The sequence below is a fragment of the Pan troglodytes genome, chromosome 9 (assembly GCF_028858775.2).
Source record: "Pan troglodytes isolate AG18354 chromosome 9, NHGRI_mPanTro3-v2.0_pri, whole genome shotgun sequence".
In the NCBI taxonomy this organism is placed as follows: domain Eukaryota; kingdom Metazoa; phylum Chordata; class Mammalia; order Primates; family Hominidae; genus Pan; species Pan troglodytes.
Genome location: NC_072407.2, coordinates 51,646,699 through 51,664,533, shown reverse-complemented (window position 1 = coordinate 51,664,533; position 17,835 = coordinate 51,646,699). Strand labels below are relative to the sequence as shown.

Below are 17,835 nucleotides of genomic sequence, written 5' to 3'. Positions count from 1 at the left end.
AAAAAAAAAAAAAGAAAGAAAGAAAAAGAAAAGGGGGAGGTAATTTTAGAATGGTCAGAGAAGGTTTTTCTGAGAAGATAACATTAATCAAACGAATAAATGAATGAAAAGCCACTCGCTAGCGGATTCATTATTTGCTATACTTATTTAGAGTTTGTCAGTCACGAGACTGTTAACGGCTCTGATGCTGAGTATGTTTTGAACCCTATGTTGATGATGCCCAAAAGGCAAGTGCAGAGATGAAGCATAATGAAGAATCCTTTTCAATTTCTTTTCAGTCCTCTGACCTTGCCTCTGCCGTCACGGTCACACTCCCCCACTGACACTCCCATTCTTCTGTTTCCGGACACTTGCGGCCTGGAAGCGCATGTGCAAGAGAAACCGTCATTCCTGGTGAAGGGCGAGCCCCCGGCAGAACGCATGCGCCTCCGTCCCTTAAGCCCCGCCCCGACCTCAGCGCCCCCTCGCGAGCGCCCGCCGTTTCTCGGGGCGGGACAGGGGGGCGGGGACTGGGCGGAGAGGCGCGTGCTGCTGCGTGCGTGCGCGCGCGCCGCGGGCGGGCCAGTGAAACCGGCGGCCCTGGCACGTGACCTAGGACCGGCTCACCGGGTCGCTTGGTGGCTCCGCTGTCTGTCCGTCCGTCCGCCCGCGGGTGCCATCATGGCGGACGCGGCCAGTCAGGTGCTCCTGGGCTCCGGTCTCACCATCCTGTCCCAGCCGCTCATGTACGTGAAAGTGCTCATCCAGGTATGAGGCGTCGCCGCTCCCTACCCCGCCCGGCGCCCCGTTCGGTCGCTGCTGCTCAGGGCGCCTGAGGATCGGCTCAGCCTTGCGGGCCCTTCATTCTCCCGAGATGCTGCTGCTCCTCCGCTGCCCTTTACCTCCCCGCAGGGACAGCTTCCTCAGTCCCGCGGCCCCGCTTGGGGGCCTCGCCGAGCCCTCGCCTCGCCGCCCAGCGTTGAGGCCCTCTCCTCCCTTAGCCAACCGCCACCCGGCCCTGCCCTGCCCGGCGAATCCTCTGAACTTTGGTTCTTCTTCCCTGAGGTGGATCCTGGCCGGTCGCCACCAAAGGCTTCCGAACCCTCCCTCTCGCCCCTCCGAAATTCACATTCACCACTACTCCCCCCAAAATCTCAGACGCAAAACACGAAATACTCAGTTGAAGACAAATGTGAAGTTAGGTGGGAACCAACATTTTATTTTTTATTCCTTTTTTTTTCTTTTTATGCTACTGTTACTACTGCTTTTCTGTTCCGAGGTTTTCGCACCAGATACTGAGAGAAACACAAGGAGCTCATTCAGAAGTGTTAATGAAGGGGTTGCTCTGTCAGATTTCGGAAGGATGCATTGAGCGCTTTCCAGCAGCGGCCCATGTGGCTCCTGACAATGAAAATCACATTTGTCAGAGCTGGAAATTAGTGAAGCTGAGTTTTAGCGAGTTTAAACCTGGGAGTTAGTTTCTAATCTACTGTCAAATAATTATTACATGATATTTTATATTCACATGCAGGTAGGCCAAGTAAGTGATAGACTTAGTGTTTCCAGTTCCTTTGCTATATCCCTGTAATGGGCAGGTCATTCTTTTTTTTATGCTTTTACTGAGAGTTGACATAATTACCTCATGCACTGTGCCTAGGAATGGAACAGTTTTTAGAACCCCTGTCTCGCCGTCTACTTTTCTGTAAAAAATAGGCAAGACACTAGAGAGGGCCCCATTTCTTATTCTTGAGTTGTTGGGAATCCAAATTATTTCTTGCTGAGTAGACCTGTGTGAATTCAGATTCCATATGTTAAAGGCTATTGCAAATAAATTCTTTGTACCTAGAACAAAGACTGATTAGAATGTACTGTAACATCCAAAACAGAATTGGCACATTTGGGGCTAGATAGCATCGGAGATGACAGCATGTTGCAGTATATCTAGTAAGAACCCTTGGGGCCGGGCGCGTTCGCTCACGCCTTCCCAGCACTTTGGGAGGCCGAGGTGAGCGGATCACGAGGTCGATGTTTGAGACCAGTCTGACCAACATGGTGAAACCCCGTCTCTACTAAAAATACAAAATATTGCCAGGTGTGGTGGTGCGTGCATGTAATCCCAGCTAGTCGGGAGGCTGAGGCAGGAGAATCGCTTGAACCCGGGAGGTGAAGGTTGCAGTGAGCCGAGATCGCGCCATTGTACTCCAGCCTGGGCAACAGAGCAAAACTCAGCCTCAAAAAAACAAAACAAAACAAAAAAGAACCCACTACTCAATACTTCTCTGGGAGACGGGGTTTTCTAATGATGTTCAGAGCTCTTGCCCCAAAAACTTTGAATATTCTTAATTCTGATTTCACAACATCTATGTGTTGCCAAGTAGCCCAGGAGTTTTGGTGAAATTCCCAAATGCTCAGTTGTAAAAATAGTTACTTGGGCCGGGCACGGTGGCTCACGCCTGTAAATCCCAACACTTTGGGAGCCTGAAACAGGCGGTTCACCTGAGGTCAGGAGTTAAAGACTAGCCTGGCCAACATGGCAAAACCCCCTCTCTACTAAAAATACAAAAATTAGCTGGGTGTGGTGGTGGGTGCCTGTAATCCCAGCTACTCAGGAGGCTGAGGTACGAGAATGGCTTAAACCTGGGAGATGGAGGTTGCAGTGACCTAGATCGTGCCACTGCACTCCAGCCTGGGCGACAAGAGCGAAACTCTGTCTCCAAAAAATAAATAAGTAACTAAATAAAAATAAAAATGGTTACTTGGTAGCACTTTCAGGGAGCTCAGACAGGAGTTATTTATTTATTTATTTATTTTTGATACGGAGTTTTGCTCTTGTCACCCAGACTGGCATGCAATGGCACAATCTCGGCTCACTGCAACCTCCGCCTCCCAGGTTCAAGTGACTGTCCTGCCTTAGCCTCCTGAATAGCTGGGATTACAGGTGTCCGCCACCACACCTGACTAATTTTTGTATTTTTAGTAGAGACAGGGTTTCACCATGTTGGCCAGGCTGGTCTTGAACTCCTGACCTCAGGTGATCCGCCCACCTTGGCCTCCCAAAGTGCTGGGATTACATGCATGAGCCACCACGCCAGCCCAGGAGTTACTTAATAGGACAGATTAAGAGTCACAACAATAATCAAAACTATGTCCTACAGCATTCATTCTGTCAAGTATCTGTAGTGTTAAAAATCCTGGGTATATTGTACAAAGACCATGGTAATCATTAACTATATAAAATGGACTTCATTAGCTGTTAATGACAGCCTGTGTTTTTTTGTTTGTTTGTTTGTTTGTTTTTGAGATGGAGTCTCGCTGTTGTCGGCCTCGGCTGGAGTGCAGTGGCACAATCTCGGCTCACTGCAACCTCTGCCTCCCGGGTTCAAGTGATTCTCCTGCCTCAGCCTCCCAAGTAGCTGAGATTACAGGCGCCCGCCCCTACGCCCGGCTAATTTTTTAGTTCTAGTAGAGACAGGGTTTCACCATGTTGGCCAGACTGGTCTCGAACTCCTGACCTCAGGTGATCCATCCCCCTCGGTCTCCCAAAGTGCTGGGATTACAAGGCATGAGCCACTGCGCCCGACCGACAGCCTGTTCTTCTAACATGAAGTTAGCTTGTAATTCTTTCCTAAGTGAATTATCCAGCTATATCTGCATTTGCCTTTTGAGTGTTTTGTCTAGGTTGCCAAATATGCAGCTGATGCTGGCGTAATGGATGTCTTCTAGTTTTGTTCAAATATAAAATGTGCCTTAGGTTTTATTTAGAAGGTATTTTTGAGCCCCCTTAGTAAACTGTAGCTTTCCTAATGCAAAAGTTCCCTTCTTTCAGTTTGATATTAGCCTATTTCAGCTACATGGTTTACGTCATAGAATTTGAACCAAAATGAAACTTGGAGTTTATTGAACTCAGTATTACCAACAGAAGAAAAACCTACAAGAATGATGCTTCATCATTGCCTTGGAAAACCTATGCTGCATTTTTACTTGTGTTTAAAAATAACCCAAATTGTGTTCTTTATTCAAGACCTTGCAAGCAAGACATTTCTGGAAATATTGCTTTAATATTGATATATTCCATTGTTTTTAAAGGTGGGATATGAGCCTCTTCCTCCAACAATAGGACGAAATATTTTTGGGCGGCAAGTGTGTCAGCTTCCTGGTCTCTTTAGTTATGGTAAGTGCCTTTGATTTATTTGGGTTTGCATGACATTGAGGACTGTGATAGGCAGGAGTTGTTACTGAAAGAAAATATATAGAAAGCTTGTTTCTTTGAAATTGTAGTATATCCATTTCTCTTGACCAGAACTTGACAACATCTCTGACTTGTGTTCTTAGCTCAGCACATTGCCAGTATCGATGGGAGGCGCGGGTTGTTCACAGGCTTAACTCCAAGACTGTGTTCGGGAGTCCTTGGAACTGTGGTCCATGGTAAAGTTTTACAGGTAAGAGGAAAATTAAATCAATCTTCCCATAGATGTTGCTTACCTGTTATGCATAGTTTGTTCTAAATATCAAGAGCAATTTAAAAGATACATTTATAACCCTGTCCTTTCTTCCTCTTGAAAAACACTTTCTTTTTTTTTTTTTTTTTTTTTGAGATGGAGTCTCACTCTGTCGCCCAGGCTGGAGTGTAGTGGCGCGATCTGGGCTCACTGCAAACTCCGCCTGCCGGGTTCACGTCATTCTCCTGCCTCAGCCTGAGTAGCTAGGACTACAGGCGCCCGCCACTGCGCCCGGCTAATTTTTTGTATTTTTAGTAGAGACAGGGTTTCACCGTGTTAGCCAGGGTGGTCTCGATCTCCTGACCTCGTGATCCTCCTGCCTTGGCCTCCCAAAGTGCTGGGATTACAGGCATGAGCCACCGCACCCGGCCGAAAAACATTTTCTTAAAACATCTTCTTTCCTGGGAAGCAACGGGAATTCCTTTAAAATGAAGTGGGTTTTTTTTTTCTTTTTTTGTTTTGTTTTGTTGAGATGGAGTCTCGCTCTGTCACCCAGGCTGGAGTGCAGTGGCGTGATCTCGGCTCACTGCAAGCTCCGCCTCCCAGGTTCATGCCGTTCTCCTGCCTCAGCCTCCCTAGTAGCTGAGATTATAGGCATGTGCCACCACGCCCGGCTAATTTTTTGTATTTTTAGTAGAGACAGGGTTTCGCCATGTTAGCCAGGATGGTCTTGATCTCCTGACCTCAGGTGATCTGCCCACCTCGGCCTCCCAAAGTGCTGGGATTACAGGCGTGAGCCACCGTGCCCAGCCTGAAGTATTTTATTTTGCTCTACATACCTTCTTCCTCTGACCCAGTCATTTGGAGCAGAAATTAAATACATGCACTTATTTGATCACCTACACAGCTCAGTTTATTTCTTCAAAGGAAGAAGGAAGCTGACTAAAACATACATTTTTTTTTTCTGAAGTTATTTTCCTCTTATTTCTGGTGTTAACCTGGTAAAATATTTTTTATTAAAAACGTATATTTTTAAAAAAAGAATATAACTGGCTGGGTGCAGTGACTCATGCCTGTAATCCCAGCACTTTGGGAGGCTGAGGCGGGTGGATCACCTGAGGTCAGGAGTTTGAGACCAGGCTGGCCAAGATGATGAAACCCCATCTCTACTAATAATACAAAAAAATTAGCCAGATGTGGTGGTGCACACCTGTAATCCCAGCTACTCAGGAGGCTGAGGCTGGAGAATCACTTAAACCCGGGAGGCGGAGGTTGCAGTGAGCCGAGATGGTGCCATTGCACTCCAGCCTGGGCAACAAGTGCGAAACTCCGTCTCAAAAAAAAAAAAAAAAAAAAGAATATAACAAAGTAAACATAAAATTCAGGGTAGTGGTTATTTGTTGGGAGATGGAGAGGAGGAACCACATGTCTGGGATAATGACAATGACTTTCCTTGGCTAGAACTGGTGGATCATGTCTGTCATCCCAGCACTTTTGGAGGCTGAGGCTGGGGGACTGCTTGAGCCCAGAAGCTTGAGACCAGCCTGGGCAACATAGTGAGACCTCCTCTACAAAAATTAAAAAAAAAAAAACATTAGCCAGGTGTGATGTTACATGCCTGTGGTTCCCGATACTCAGGAAGCAGAGGGGAGAAGATCACTTGAGCCCCTTAGGTCGAGGCTATGGTGAGCTGGGATTGCACCACTGCACTCCAGCTTGGGTGACAGAGTGAGATTTTGTCTTGGGGAAAAAAAGGATTTTCCTTGACCTAGATAGATTATGGCTATATGGATGTTTGCCTTTTAATTATTTTTTACTTGTATGTTTGTGTTTTGCGCACTATTCTGTGCGTTATATTAAATTTTTTTTTTTTTTTTTTTTTTGAGACGGAGTCTTGCTCTGACGCCCAGGCTGGAGTGTAGTGGCGGGATCTCGGGTCACTGCAAGCTCTGCCTCCCGGGTTCACACCTTTCTCCTGCCTCATCCTCTTGAGTAGCTGGGACTACAAGTGCCCATCACCACGCCCGGCTAGTTTTTTTTGTATTTTTAGTAGAGACAGGGTTTCACCATGTTAACCAGGATGGTCTCAATCTCCTGACCTTGTGATCCACCCGCCTCGGCCTCCCAAAGTGCTGGGATTACAGGCGTGAGCCACCGCACCCGGCCTAAATATTTACAGTTTAGAAGCCTCACCAAATTGTACATGAAGGCATGGTAGTTTACGTGTGGGAAAAGGGAGGGATGAGAGATGAAACTTCAGCTTTGTCTGTGGCACTTTATTTTAAGACCGCAAGGCCAGGCATAGTGGCTCACCCCTGTAATCCCAGGACTTTGAGAGATGACCAAATGAGAGGATGGCTTGAGCCCAGGAGTTCAAGACCACCTTTGGAAACATAGTGAGACCTTGTTTCAAAAAATAATAAAATATTTTAAGAAGGCAAGGCCGGGCTCAGTGGCTCATGCCTGTAATCACAGCAGTATGGGAGGCCGAGGCTGGTGGATGACTTGAGGCCAGGAGTTTGAGGCCAGCCTGGGCAACATGGCAAAATCCCGTCTCTACTAAAAATACAGAAATTAGCCAGGCATGGTGGTGCATGCCTGTAATCTCAGCAACTCAGGAGACTGAGGCACGAGAATGGCTTGAACCCAGGAGGTGGAGGTTACAGTGAGCCGAGATTGTGCCACTGCACTCCAGCCTGGGCAACAGAGTGAGACTCTGTCTGAAAAAATAAAAAGAAGGAAGAAGGCAGGGGATGTTAAGCAAACAAAGGGCAAAATGTTAACATCGGTTTAGCCTTGGTGGTGGATGCATAGGTAAATTATTAATTTTTCTGCATGCTTGAGATTTTTTAATAAAATGTTTTTATTTTCCAAGTTCCAAAGAACTGGAAATCGAAATGTTTTTAAAACATCAAAGTTACTTTTTTTTTTGTTTTTGAGACGGAGTCTCACTCTGTCGCCCAAGCTGGAGTGCAGTGGTGTGATCTCGGCTCACTGCAACCTCCACCTCCTGGGTACAAGCACTTCTCCTGCCTCAGCCTCCCAAGTAGCTGGGATTACAGGTGCTCACCACCACGCCCTGCTAATTTTTGTATTTTTAGTAGAGACGGGGTTTCACCATGTTGGCTAGGCTGGTCTCGAACGCCTGACCTTGTGATCTGCCCACCTCGGCCTCCCAAAGTGCTAGGATTACAGGAGTGAGCCACCGTGCCAGGCCTATTTTTTTACTTCTAATGCTAAAGCTTGTAATATAATTTTGAATGTACGGATTTCTCATTTGCACCTATTACTATGTAGGCTAAACTGAATTAACCTTTAAGGAAGTCTTAGTATTTAGAACATACTTCTGGAGAAAGAATTGTTTATAAAGGGCAATTCTGGTGTTTTATAAAGGTGTTATGAATAAGAAGTCTATAGCATTTAGAACAATCCAAGGGAAGTTTCTGCAGCATGAATGTGATTCACAATATAAAACTAATGGGTTTTCTAGTTTATTCTATTTCCTAGTGGTACTAAGGGTATGTTTTTTTGTTTGTTTGTTTTTTGAAACGAGTCTCACTGTTGCCCCGGCTGGAGTACAGTAGCACGATCTCGGCTCACTGCAACCTCCGCCTCCCGGGTTCAAGCGATTCTCCTGCCTCAGCCTCCCGAGTAGCCAGGATTACAGGCATGTGCCACCATGCCCAGCTAAGTTTTTGTATTTTTAGTAGAGACGGGGTTTCACCACGTTAGCCAGGATGGTCTCGATCTCCTGACCTCGTGATCCGCCCGCCTTGGCCTCACAAAGTGCTGGGATTACAGGAGTGAGCCACCGTGCTCGGCTGAAGGGTATGTCACTGTTTGTGTAACTCTCAAAAAATGTAGCAGTAGGCTAAGAGTTGTGACTCACTCCTGTAATCCAGCACTTTGGGAGGCCAAGGTGGGCGGATCACCTGAGGTCAGGAATTTGAGACCAGCCTGGCCAACACCAGTGAAACCCTGTGTCTACTAAAAATACAAAAATTAGCTGGGAGTGGTGGTGGACACCTGTAATCCCAGCTACTCAGGAGGCTCAGGCAAGTGAATCACTTGAACCCAGGAGGCAGAGGTTGCAGTGAGCTGAGATGGCACCACTGCACTCCAGCCTGGGCAACAGAGTGAGACTCCATCTCAAAAAAAAAACTAGCAGTATTGGCTGGGCACAGTGGCTCACACCTGTAATCCTAGTGCTTCTGGAGGCCAAGGTGGCAAGATCACTTGAGGTCGAGAGTTGGAGACCAGCTTAGGCAACATAGGAAGAACCCCATCTCTACAAAAAATAATAAATAAATAAATAATTAGGCCAGGCGCAGTGGCTCACACCTATAATCCCAACACTTTGGGAGGCTGAGGTGGGAGGATTGGTTGAGCCTAGGAGTTCCAGACCAACCTCTAGGCAACATGGTGAGACCCCATCTCTACAAAAAATTAAAAAACAGAATTAGCTGGGTGTTGTGGCATGCACCTGAAGTCCCAGCTCCCTGGGAGGCTGAGGTGGGAGGACCACTTGTGCTGGAGAGGTTGAGGCTGCAGTGAGCTGTGATTACACCACTGCACTCCAGCCTGGGCAACAGCGAGACCCTGTCTCTAAAAAATTGCATATATATATAAACATAGCAACAGTTCCTGCAGTCCTCAGTGTACTTTTTAAGGCTTTAACATAGCCCCCAATTCTAATGTTTTTTTTTTTTTTGAGACAGTCTCACTCTGTTGACCAGGCTGGAGTGCAATGGCACGATCTCGGCTCACTGCAACCTCCGCCTCCTGGGTTCAAGCAATTCTCCTCCCTCAGCCTCCTGAGTAGCTGGGATTACAGGCATCTGCCACCATGCCCGGCTGATTTTTTGTATTTTTAGTAGAGACGGGGTTTCACCGTGTTCTCAATCTCCTGACCTCGTGATCCGCCCCCCTCGGCCTCCCAAAGTGCTGGGATTACAAGCGTGAGCCACCGTGCCCGGCAGGACTCAGTGAAATTGTTGCTGTTACTTCCATGAAATTTACATATGGAAAGGCAGTTGTCATCTAGCCAAAGAGGTTTATGTATAGACTTAGAGAAAAAGAGAAAGTGCTGCTTGAGACTAAGTTACTTTATGTAACTGTAAAGTAAGACAAACTTGAGGTAACCAGGTACCCTGAATATGTTCCAAATGTAGTCCAGTGAAATATTACAGGGTTGGTACTACACTTAGCATCCAAAGCTGCTTGTACAGTCAAGAAGAAGGATATATGCAGGGCTGAGAAAATTATTAACCTTTACAAGAAATAATTTTGTAAACTGAACAAGAATTAAAATGAAATTCAGGAAATGTAGAAGACAGGTTAGATAATTATATCGATGGAGTAAATAACAAAGTATAGAAACAAGTGAAAATTTAGAGACCTGAAGCTATTAGAATTAATTCTAGCCAAGGACCTGGAATTTGGCCAAAATACATTACTTTGCTTTATCTTCACATTTGTTCTCTTGCCCATGATTTTTTTAAACACAATTCTTTTTACAAGAGAAAATGTTGTCTATTTTTAAAATCTGATATGGCTAGAAAATAATAAAACTGACATTAAAAAATAAGAAAACAATAAAACGTGGTTACACAAGAAGGAGCTCTCAATTGATAATTTTATTTTCACCTAGCTCACATTCTATTTCCAAAATACGCCACAAAAAATTCCTCTTGCGAGAATTTTTCTCTGGGCTCTGGCAGTATTCATGATCTCTTCTCTAGAAGAGAAAAAAAAAACCTCTTGCTTGTTTTAGAAACCATCAGATACAAAGGAGAAAGTGAGGCGATTTCAGCTCTTCAGACTTAATATCAATTCTCTGTCCTTTTATGCAGGGAAGAAAAGAGTCTTGCCCTAATTTGGTATTGGTCATGCGTTTTCCATGAGAAAAGTGGGAACCCTGGGCTATGTTTTTACTGACTTATTTTCTGTTAAAACTGAAAGTTCTTGGCCAGGCGCAGTGGCTCATGCTTGTAATCCCAGCACTTTGGGAGGCCGAGGCGGGTGGATCAGCTGAGGTCAGCAGTTCGAGACCAGCCTGGCCAACATGGTGAAACACTGTCTCTACTAAAAATACAGATGTTAGCCAGGCGTGGTGGTGGGCGCATGTAATCCCAGCTACTCAGGAGGCTGAGGCAGGAGAATCGCTTGAATCTGGGAGGTAGAGGTTGTAGTGAGCTGAGATTGAACCATTGCACTCCAGCAGTGAGCCGAGATTGCATCATTGCACTCCAGCTGGGTGACAAGAGTGAAACTCCATCTAAAAAAAAAAAACAAAGTTCTTGAATTTTCTTTTTTGTTGTTGTTTTTATTTTGTAATTATTTCTTTAAATTTATTATTATTTTTTTAGAGACAAAGTCTCACTATGTTGCCCAGTCTGGTCTTGAATTCCTGGGCTCAAGCAGTCCTCCCTCTTCGGCCTTCCAAAGTGTTGGGATTACAGGCGTGAGCCACTGCGCATGTTCCCTTTTCGTTTTGGGGGTTTTTTTGTTGTTTTTTTTGAGACAGAGTTTCACTCTTGTTGCCCAGGCTGGAGTGCAATGGCATGGTCTCGGCTCACTGCAGCTTCCACCTACCGGGTTCAAGCAATTCTCCTGCCCCAGCTTCCCACGTAGCTGGGATTACAGGCACCCACCACCACGCCCAGCTAATTTTTGTATTTTTAGTAGAGAGGGGGTTTTGCCATGTCAGCCAGGCTGTTCTCAAACTCCTGATGTCAGGTGATCTGCCTGCCTCAGCCACGCAAAGTGCTGGGATTACAGGCATGAGGCACCATGCCCGGCCCCTTTTCTTTTTTTCTGAGATGGAGTCTTGCTCTGTTGCCCAGGCTGGAGTGCAGTGATGTGATCTCAGCTCACTGCAGTCTTTGCCCCCCGGGTTCAAGCAATTCTCCTGTCTCAGCTTCCCAAGTAGCTGGGATTACAGGCGCCCGCCACCAAGCCCGGCTAATTTTTGTATTTTTAGTAGAGATGGAGTTTCACCATGTAGGCCAGGCTGGTCTCAAATTCCTAACCTCAGGTGATCCCCCTGCCTTGGCCTCCCAAAGTGCTGAGATTATAGGCGTGAGCTACCGCACCCAGCCTTCCCTTTTCTTTTTTTTTTTTTTTGAGACGGACTCTTGCTCTGTCACCTGAGCTGCAGTGCAGTGGCATGATCTTGGCTCACTGCAACCTCTGCCTCCCGGGTTCAAGTGATTCTCCTGCCCCAGCCTCCCTAAGAGCTGGGATTACAAGCGTGCGCCCCAATGCTCCGCTAATTTTTGTATTTTTAGTAGAGATGGGGTTTCACCATGTTGGCCAGGCTAGTCTTGAACTCCTGACCTCAGGTGATCTGCCCACCTCGGCCTCCTAAAGTGCTGGGATTACAGGCATGAGCAACCACACCTGTCCCCTTTTCTTTTTTCAAAGAAGAGTTTTCGTGACCATTTGCTTTTCTTCCAACTGACCAATATGTTAAACTTAGCAACAAATTTATCTTGGAGATCCATATTTCCAGTTGATTAATGAGTAGAAGTTAACTGAAGATTTGCAGCTTAAAAAAAAAAAAAAAAAAACTTTAAAAAAACTTCAGCTAATTTACTTTCTGTCAGTAGAGTTTTCATTTTATGTCTTCTTTCACATGACACTGTAATAACCCTAATCATCCTTTTTCTTTTTTTCTATAGCATTACCAGGAGAGTGACAAGGGTGAGGTATGTTGGAGCTGATTTCTAAGCATGAGGGCCTTTCCCTTGCAAGTTATTACTGCTTTTGGGGCCTCTTTTGGAGAAAAGCCAAGTAGTCAGTCTCCTATTGATCTCAGTGAGTGTTGTCCTATGGGGTGGCCACCAGTTTGGACAGTTCTGTTTGAAACCATCAGGATGGCTGGGCATGGTGGCTCATGCCTGTAATCCTAGCAGTTTTGGAGGCCAAGGTGGGAGGATCACTTGCATCTAAGAGTTTGAGACCAGCCTGGGCAACATAGACCCCTTCTCTACAGAAAATCAAAGATTAGCGGGGCCTGGTGGCACATACCTCTGTATCTCAGCTACATGGGAGGCTGAGGTGGGAGGATCACTTGAGCCCAGGACATCAAGACTGCAGTGATCCATGATCACATCACTGCACTCCGCCTGAGTGACAGAGCGAGACCCTATCTCAAAAGAAATAAAAAGCGTCAAGATCGGCCGCCCATGGTGGCTCATGCCTGTAATCCCAGCACTTTGGGAGGCCGAGGCAGGTGGAGATCACGAGGTCAGGAAATCGAGACCATCCTGGCTAACACGGTGAAACCCCGTCTCTACTAAAAATACAAAAATTAGCAGGGCGTGGTGGCAAGCACCTGTAATCCTAGCTACTTGGGAGGCTGAGGCAGGAGAAGCACTTGTACCCAGGCGGTGGAGCTTGCAGTGAGCCGAGATTGTGCCACTGCACTCCAGCCTGGGCGACAGAGCGAGACTCTGTCTCAAAAAAAAAAAAAAAAAAAAAATCAAGATCTCTATTTTCTTTGATTTTGATTTCCAGGAGTTAGGACCTGGAAATGTACAGAAAGAAGTCTCATCTTCCTTTGACCACGTTATCAAGGAGGTAAGAGATGAATTACATCCTGTGCTGTTTGCCCAGATCAAACTGTGGTGTTGCAACTATGGAATCAGAATCATCAGGCCTGTGTGTTCAGTGTCTGTTCCCAAATGAAATTAAACCTTCAAATTAATTTGGGCTTTACTACATGTATAACATTAAAAAGAGAGAGGATCAGTGCTTGCTGTTCAGAATAGATGCATTTCAAGAAAACTCATTTTGCCCACACATTCCGTCTTTAGAATACTGAAAGTCTTCTAATAGTGTTGAAAACCTCAGGAATAAAAGTGTTAAAATAGGCCAGGTGTGGTGGCTCACGCCTGTAATCCCAGCACTTTGGGAGGCCAAGGCAGGAAGATCACTTGACCCCAGGAGTTAGAGACCAGCCTATGCAACATAGTGAGACTTCCTCTCTACAAAAAAAATAGAAAAATTAGCTAGGTGTGTGGTGGCACATATCTGTAGTCCCAGGTACTCGAGAGGCTGCGGTGAGAAGATGACTTAAGCCCAGGAAGTTGAGGCTGCAGTGAGCTATGATTGTGCCACCATACTCCAGCCTGTGTGATAGAGCAAGACCTTGTCTTTAGAAAAAAGTATTAAAATAGCGACCAGGCCCTTTGTATGTTGGATAGTATCTATGCAGAAAGGCTCTTTTGACATTTTTCTGACTCTGAAAAGTTCCTCATCACCCATTTCCCACCCCCATATGCTGCCATAGGTGTTTCTGTGCCTGGCTTTCAGAACTATTCTCTTATTACTTAAGTCTTCACATTGTCTTAATTGTCATTAATGAAGTCACAATTATCCAGGAAATGCAGCCATCCAAAATACATATTCCAAAGGCCGGGCGCAGTGGCTCACGCCTGTAATCCCAGCACTTTGAGAGGCCGAGGCGGGCGGATCACCTGAGGTTGGGAGTTCGAGACCAGCCTGACCAACGTGGAGAAACCCCGTCTCTACTAAAAATACAAAAATTAGCCAGGCATGGTGGCGCATGTCTGTAATCCCAGCTACTTGGGGGGCTGAGGCAGGAGAATCGCTTGAACCCGGGAGGCAGAGGTTGTAATGAGCCAAGATTGCACCATTGCACTCCAGCCTGGGCAACAGGAGTGAGACTCCTTCTCAAAAAAAAAAAAAATATATATATATATATTCCAAAACAAACATTACTAAAGGTCTGGAAACCAGATAAATTAGCTCTATTTTCTGTAAATTTTCATGAAATTAGTTTGTTTAAAAGCAGGGATATGGCCGGGCGTGGTGGCTTACACCTGTAATCCCAACACCTTGGGAGGCCGAGGCGGGCGGATCACGAGGTCAGGAGATTGAGACCACCCTGGCTAACACGGTGAAACCCCATCTCTACGAAAAATACAAAAAAATTAGCTGGGCATGGTGGCAGGCGCCTGTAGTCCCAGCTACTCGGGAGGCTGAGGCAAGAGCATGGCGTGAACCTGGGAGGTGGAGCTTGCAGTGAGCCAAGACTGCGCCACTGCACTCCAGCCTGGGAAACAGCGAGACTCCCTCTCAAAAAAAAAAAAAAAAAAAGCAGGGATAGATGTATTACTATGCAATTAGTATTTTCCTTAGTTTGCCCATCCAGTCCCATAGGATCTTATGCCCTTGGAGAAGGGGTGAGGGCTGTCTTAAAACTCAGTGACTAGGCCGGGTGTGGTGGCTCACACCTATAATCCCAGCACTTTGGGAGGCCGAGGCGGGCAGATCATGAGGTCAGGCGTTCAAAACCAGCCTGGCCAACATGGCGAAATCCCATCTCTACTAAAAATACAAAAAAAATTAACTGGGCATGGTGGTGGGTGCCTGTAATCCCAGCTACTCAGGAGGCTGAGGCGGGAGAATCGCTTGAACCTGGGAGGTGGAGGTTGCAGCAAGCTGAGATCGCACCACTGCACTCCAGCCCGGGCAACAGAGCAAGACTCTGTCTCAACAAAAAAGAAAAGAAAAAACTCAGTGACCATAAAGATACTGTTTAAATGCAAAAGCCGGCCGGGCACGGTGGCTCATGCCTGTAATCCCAGCACTTTGGGAGGCCGAGGTGGGCGGATCATGAGGTCAGGAGATCGAGACCATCCTGGCTAACACGGTGAAACCCTGTCTCTACTAAAAAATACAAAAAAAAAAAAAAATTAGCCGGGCATGATGGCGGGTGCCTGTAGTCCCAGCTACTTGGGAGGCTGAGGCAGGAGAATGGCGTGAACCCGGGAGGCGGAGCTTGCAGTGAACCGAGTTCGCGCCACTGCACTCCAGCATGGGTGACAGAGCGAGACTGTCCTAAAAAAAAAAAAAAAATGCAAAAGCCAATGGTAGACCTGCTTACATTTACAATCCCAGAACCTAAATGCAAAGATTATAATTTAATTTTCTTTATTACTTCCTTACAGAGCCCTAGAGTAGAAAGATAAACTAGGAAAAACACAGCAGCTCTAAGATACTGCACAGTTAACTGGGTTGTAGTCACAAAACAAAATTGTTCTCTTCTCCCAAAAATGTGAGTAGAGACTAAATGGAGCCTGTCATTTATCTAGAATGATATCAGACTCTCCAAAATCACTTACCAATAAGAGAGCAACTTAATAATCTCAATAAAGGCCTCATATTTTTTATTTCAGCTTAATGACTGTTTGTTGGTGACCTTTCCTGTTTCTTTATTTTTTTCTCTTACCTGTAAAATTGAGAAAACAACAGAAGCCTGCTTTGCAGAGAAATTTTGAGAAGTAACTATAATAGAACATTGAGATCCATGAGTGAAAAGTATGATAAAATGACAATGAATGAGATCTTTCACATCCCATTCAAACTCTTCTTGACTCCAGCCAGGGCAGGAGGGCTGTGTCATTCACTTTCTTATCCTATACCACGATATCCACCCACATTCCTTCTCACAGGCATTTGAGTGTCATTTGTTTAGATTTCAGAAGTGTGTGTTGATTGTTTCTAGACAACTCGAGAGATGATCGCTCGTTCTGCTGCTACCCTCATCACACATCCCTTCCATGGTATGTTTGCAGTTGACAACTGACCTTTCTTTTATGACCTGATCTCTCCTGACCACTTAGATAGGTTGACGTGGGAGTTGACTAAAATGCCTTGCCTGCATGTTTTTGTTTGCTTGCTTGTTTTGGCTTTTATCCAATTTATCCAGATAGCAAAATGTCTTTAGGTGGAAAATCTTTTTTTTCCAGGGCTATCAAAATCTATCTTAACGTAGTTTTTTTTTTTTGTTTTTTTGTTTTTTGTTTTTGAGACAGAGTTTCACTCTTGTTGCCCAGGCTGGAGTGCAATGGCACAATCTTGGCTCACTGCAACCTCAGCCTTCCGGGTTCAAGCAATACTCCTGTCTCAGCCTCCTAAGGAGCTGGGATTACAGGTGCATGCCACCACGCCTGGATAATTTTTGTATTTTTAGTAGAGATGGGGCTTCATCATATTGGTCAGGCTAGTCTTGAACTCCTGACCTCAGGTGATCCGCCCACCTCGGCCTCTCAAAGTGCTGGGATTACAGGCGTGAGCCACCGCACCTGGCCTTAACATAGTTGTAAACATCTTTTCTCTATATTCCACAGTGATCACTCTGAGATCTATGGTACAGTTCATTGGCAGAGAATCCAAGTACTGGTAAGTATTTTTGTTTTCACATACTCAAGGAGATCTTTTGAAGCCAAAGTACTAGAATAATACTACTTTGTATTTTTATGATACCTTACAATTTGTAGAACAAATTCGTATCTGATGTCATTTGATCTGCACAAAAAACAATAAAATGGGAGAAAATATACCCAGGCAGGTTTAATAGCCTACTTAGGATTTCAGAGTAAGTTGCAGAGCCCCTGACTCCATATGACTATACCCCTAGGTAGTTAATATTTTCACTTCTATCTCCAAATTTAGCTATCTTTGCAGAGTGAGAGAGTGCTAGAAAAGTGTGAGGGAAGGAGGTCGTGGATTTGACCTTGTCCAATGTGATAATTGAAATTATTTTGTTTATAGCTCCAAAAGAATCTTAATATATTTTACCTTTTCTTCTTGTGTACGTAGTGGACTTTGTGATTCCATAATAACCATCTATCGGGAAGAGGGCATTCTAGGATTTTTCGCGTGAGTAAATGTTGATTAGTGTGTAATTTTTGCATGAGTGGGAAACGTTTTCTGAAAGTAAGAATAGTGAGTCTTTGTTTAATCCTTGGGGAAAACGTACTCCCTGGGCTTACCTCACGTTACATTCGATTTAGGCCCCTTATTTTTTTTTCTTTTTTCTCTGCAGAAAGGCATATTTAGGCCCCATATGACTAGAATTATCTTGTAAAGATCCCAAACCTTTACTTCTAGATACTTAAAACATTTGAGGCCGGGCGTGGTGGCTCACGCCTGTAATCCCAGCACTTTGAGAGGCCAAGGCGGTTGGATCACCTGAGGTCAGGAGTTCAAGACCAGCCTGGCCAACATGGTAAAACCCCATCTCTAGGTGTGGTGGTGTGTGCCTGTAATTCCCAGCTACTCGGGAGGCTGAGGCAGGAGAATTGCATGAACCCGGGAGGTGGAAGTTGCAGTGAGCTGAGATTGCACCACTGTACTCCAGCCCGGGTGACAGAGTGAGACTCCGTCTCAAAAAAATAATAATAATAAATAAATAAATAAATAAGGAATTTCTTTTTTTAACAAAGGACTTAATTCCAAGTTTCTACCCTTGTAGTAAACTCCCAATTCTATATAGATAATAAAATGAGAAAAATTAAATGTTGAAAAATGGGGAAATCATCTTAACTTGTATTTTCCTTACCCTAAAAGAGTAAGTTTTTGCAAGGCTTGAATTTACTTTGGA

The 17,835-nt window shown here is 45.3% G+C and overlaps 1 protein-coding gene across 8 annotated transcripts in view; it reads left to right on the top strand.

Moving 5' to 3' along the window:
- Nucleotides 1-435: 435 nt before the first annotated feature.
- MTCH2 (mitochondrial carrier 2) overlaps nt 436-17,835 on the top strand; it is a 29,882-nt gene continuing 12,482 nt past the window's right edge. For 2 of the 8 annotated variants that reach the window (XM_016920857.3, XM_001169637.5), the window contains exons 1-8: nt 436-747; nt 4,066-4,150; nt 4,312-4,418; nt 12,101-12,127; nt 12,939-13,001; nt 15,955-16,012; nt 16,580-16,631; nt 17,052-17,111. In XM_016920857.3, the coding sequence (XP_016776346.1) occupies nt 661-747; nt 4,066-4,150; nt 4,312-4,418; nt 12,101-12,127; nt 12,939-13,001; nt 15,955-16,012; nt 16,580-16,631; nt 17,052-17,111 (539 nt within the window). In that variant the 5' untranslated portion in view covers nt 436-660. The remainder of the gene's footprint in view (nt 748-4,065; nt 4,151-4,311; nt 4,419-12,100; nt 12,128-12,938; nt 13,002-15,954; nt 16,013-16,579; nt 16,632-17,051; nt 17,112-17,835) is intronic. The other 6 variants (XM_016920856.3, XM_063782939.1, XM_063782941.1 and 3 more) reach the window with 6 other exon arrangements.